Source organism: Colletotrichum fructicola, assembly GCF_000319635.2.
Source record: "Colletotrichum fructicola Nara gc5 chromosome Unknown KSG_Nara_v1_contig11, whole genome shotgun sequence".
Taxonomy (NCBI): Eukaryota; Fungi; Ascomycota; class Sordariomycetes; order Glomerellales; family Glomerellaceae; genus Colletotrichum; species Colletotrichum fructicola.
This window is the reverse complement of record NW_027094061.1, coordinates 2639651-2642022: the sequence shown is the minus strand read 5'-3', so window position 1 is coordinate 2642022 and position 2372 is coordinate 2639651. Positions and strand designations below refer to the sequence as shown.

The 2372-nt window shown below is 49.9% G+C and overlaps 1 protein-coding gene across 1 annotated transcript; it reads right to left on the bottom strand.

Moving 5' to 3' along the window:
• Positions 1-551: 551 nt before the first annotated feature.
• On the bottom strand, positions 552-1170 carry CGGC5_v017243 (uncharacterized protein; the record flags this gene model as incomplete). Its single annotated transcript, XM_066153854.1, has 3 exons — positions 552-640; positions 693-754; positions 824-1170. 3 exons carry the CDS (start codon positions 1168-1170, stop codon positions 552-554), a joined length of 498 nt encoding a protein of 165 aa, XP_066007016.1.
• Positions 1171-2372: the final 1202 nt, after the last annotated feature.

Here is a 2372-nt window from a genome sequence, read left to right as displayed (position 1 = left end):
GAAGCAAGTGCTCGCTCGACAGATATACTGCAATTGACCGCCCCTAAACATCACAGACTACTGACACTACAGTCCTCCATCAGCCCCTTCACAAAGCAGAACAAATAACACTTAAACATGCTACGACATTTTAGGAACCTGTGTTAATCGCTCAGACACCTAGTAGTTAGACGACCTGAAAAAAAAAACAGCTGGGGCATTGGAACTTTTTAACAGAGCCTAGTGAAAAGGGAACAATGGCCAGAAGACATAACGGCGTGAACAGACCTCTAGTCATTTGAGTCTTGAATGTTCAGGGGCAGAGATGGTGTTTGATCAGAGTTTTGGAGCATAGGAGATCCACAACGCGTTCGGTTTGCCTAATGCCCTAGGAGAAACTGGTCTAGACCGCTGAAACAGGTCCGGTCATTATGGCGTTGAAACCTAACATGATCTTGACTTTTTCCATCGCACTCACGTTTGTCCTGTTGAATATGTGGCTAGCCTTGGAAATTGCTAGGTTGATAGGTTAGTAGGTGCTATTGCGATCGTGGGCCATATCCCATTCCTTTCTACAGCTTAGAAGCCATGAAACGGTAGTACGCAAGGCAGTTCCATTCCTTGTCGTATTTACCCTTGGAGAGCGTGATCCATTCTTCGCCTACAGAGGTGGTCAGTTAGTATAGCTCATCCACAGCAAGACGGCAACATACCTTTTCTAATGACTCTATCAATGTTGGCTTTAGAAGAGGTTGTAGTACCTCCATAATCAATACTGGATAGCATGGGTTTAGTCCCTTTCCAACAACGCGCATTAGTGATTCATAACCAATAGACGACGTACCGTTGCATACGCTTAACTTCATCCCAGTCATGGCGTGTCTGAGTCCAGGTGTTGGGGTTATCTGCCAGGCGCCTTACGTGCAAGTAGCTTGCTGTAAACTTGTTCTGGCGAAAGGCGGTCTTGCCAACGATGAGACCCACGTGAAGACAGCCCGTCTGATCGATGGTATACTGCTGACTAGGTGTCATACCCTTTTGTCCAGGATATGCTTTATTACAGGACATGAAGTAGTAGTGTGTGTTGTGACGGAGAGTGCCCACAACCCTCTCAGCTGCTGCCCAAGCTGCGCTCAAATCGCGGGACAGCATCCCGTCCTTGTCGTAGACAACGCTGCCTGTTGTTGCCATATCGCCTGGTGAACGGACTGTTATAGCATTGTTGGGGTTTGGTACAGCAAGGCCAGCTACGGCCATGCAGGACGAGAGGAAATACAAAAGCCTCATCCTGTTCAAGGGGATGCAAGTTGAAAGACAATAGCAAGTAGATGCGGAAGGAAACGGTGTAGGTACCCGCGAATCCTCGGGTTTTATAAGCTTGTCTTGCCTAGTTATCGATTCATAATAATGATCCGAGGAACTCTCAGTGCGCAGCAATCGTTGGTTCAGATAGTACTCAGCCGTCGGCGACTCTGCCACGGACACATGAGAAGCCGAAGGTGGATCCCTCATCAGCGTAGCCGATGAACTGGCAGACTCGTTTGTTTGTTTGTTTTATATTTAACGCCGTGGCGGCAAGGACGCAAACGCCCTTGCGGCAGACCTCCCGAAGGGTATATGGCGTGGAGGGCCGCAGGTTCTATCTATATACTCTAAGCACATGCCGCTTCTTAACGTCCTCCAAGTGTTGCCCGCAGGCTACTACGTGTTCCATCCGTCCCTAGTTCCCACTGGTGCCCTAGTTCCGTTATAAGATTTTTTTTTTCCCGGTTGCTTAGAGATAGGCTGCAGCCTATCTCTTAGTACCGCGGGCAGATCTTCTGAAAGAAGTCTGTCACGCTGAGGAAGGCCTGAAAGCCTTCTGAGTCGATGATTAGCCCCTTAAAGTAGCGCTCTAGAGAGCCCACAGGTCCTAGAGGCTCCCGCCGACTATAAGGGTGGAGGGTAGGCCACCGTTGCCTCCTCACTAATGTCTTTCGGCAGTAGACCAGGTGGTCCACCTCCTTAGCCTCCCCGCAGGAGCAGGTAAGTAGTGCTTCTGTGTGGTTGAAGCGTTGATGATATTGTTCAAAGTCCCCATGGCCCGATCGAGCTGCTAGGAGATGATGAAGGATAGCTCTTGGTAGAGCTAATTCAGGAGGGCAGCCAAGGGTGGCCTTCAGCCCTAGCTGGGTATAACGGGGGGATGCCTCTTGCTTCCACCATTTCCTATGCTGGTGCTGTTTGCGTTCTTTAGCAAGCCGCTTGATCCCTGATAGGGTTGGCAGTAAGCCTCTAGGGACCGGCAGCGTTGTGCCCTCCTTGGCTAGGCTGTCAGCCTCTTCGTTTCCTTTTATCCCTTGGTGCCCTGGGGACCAGTGGATTTGTATAGTATATATCCTGGCTACTGCCTG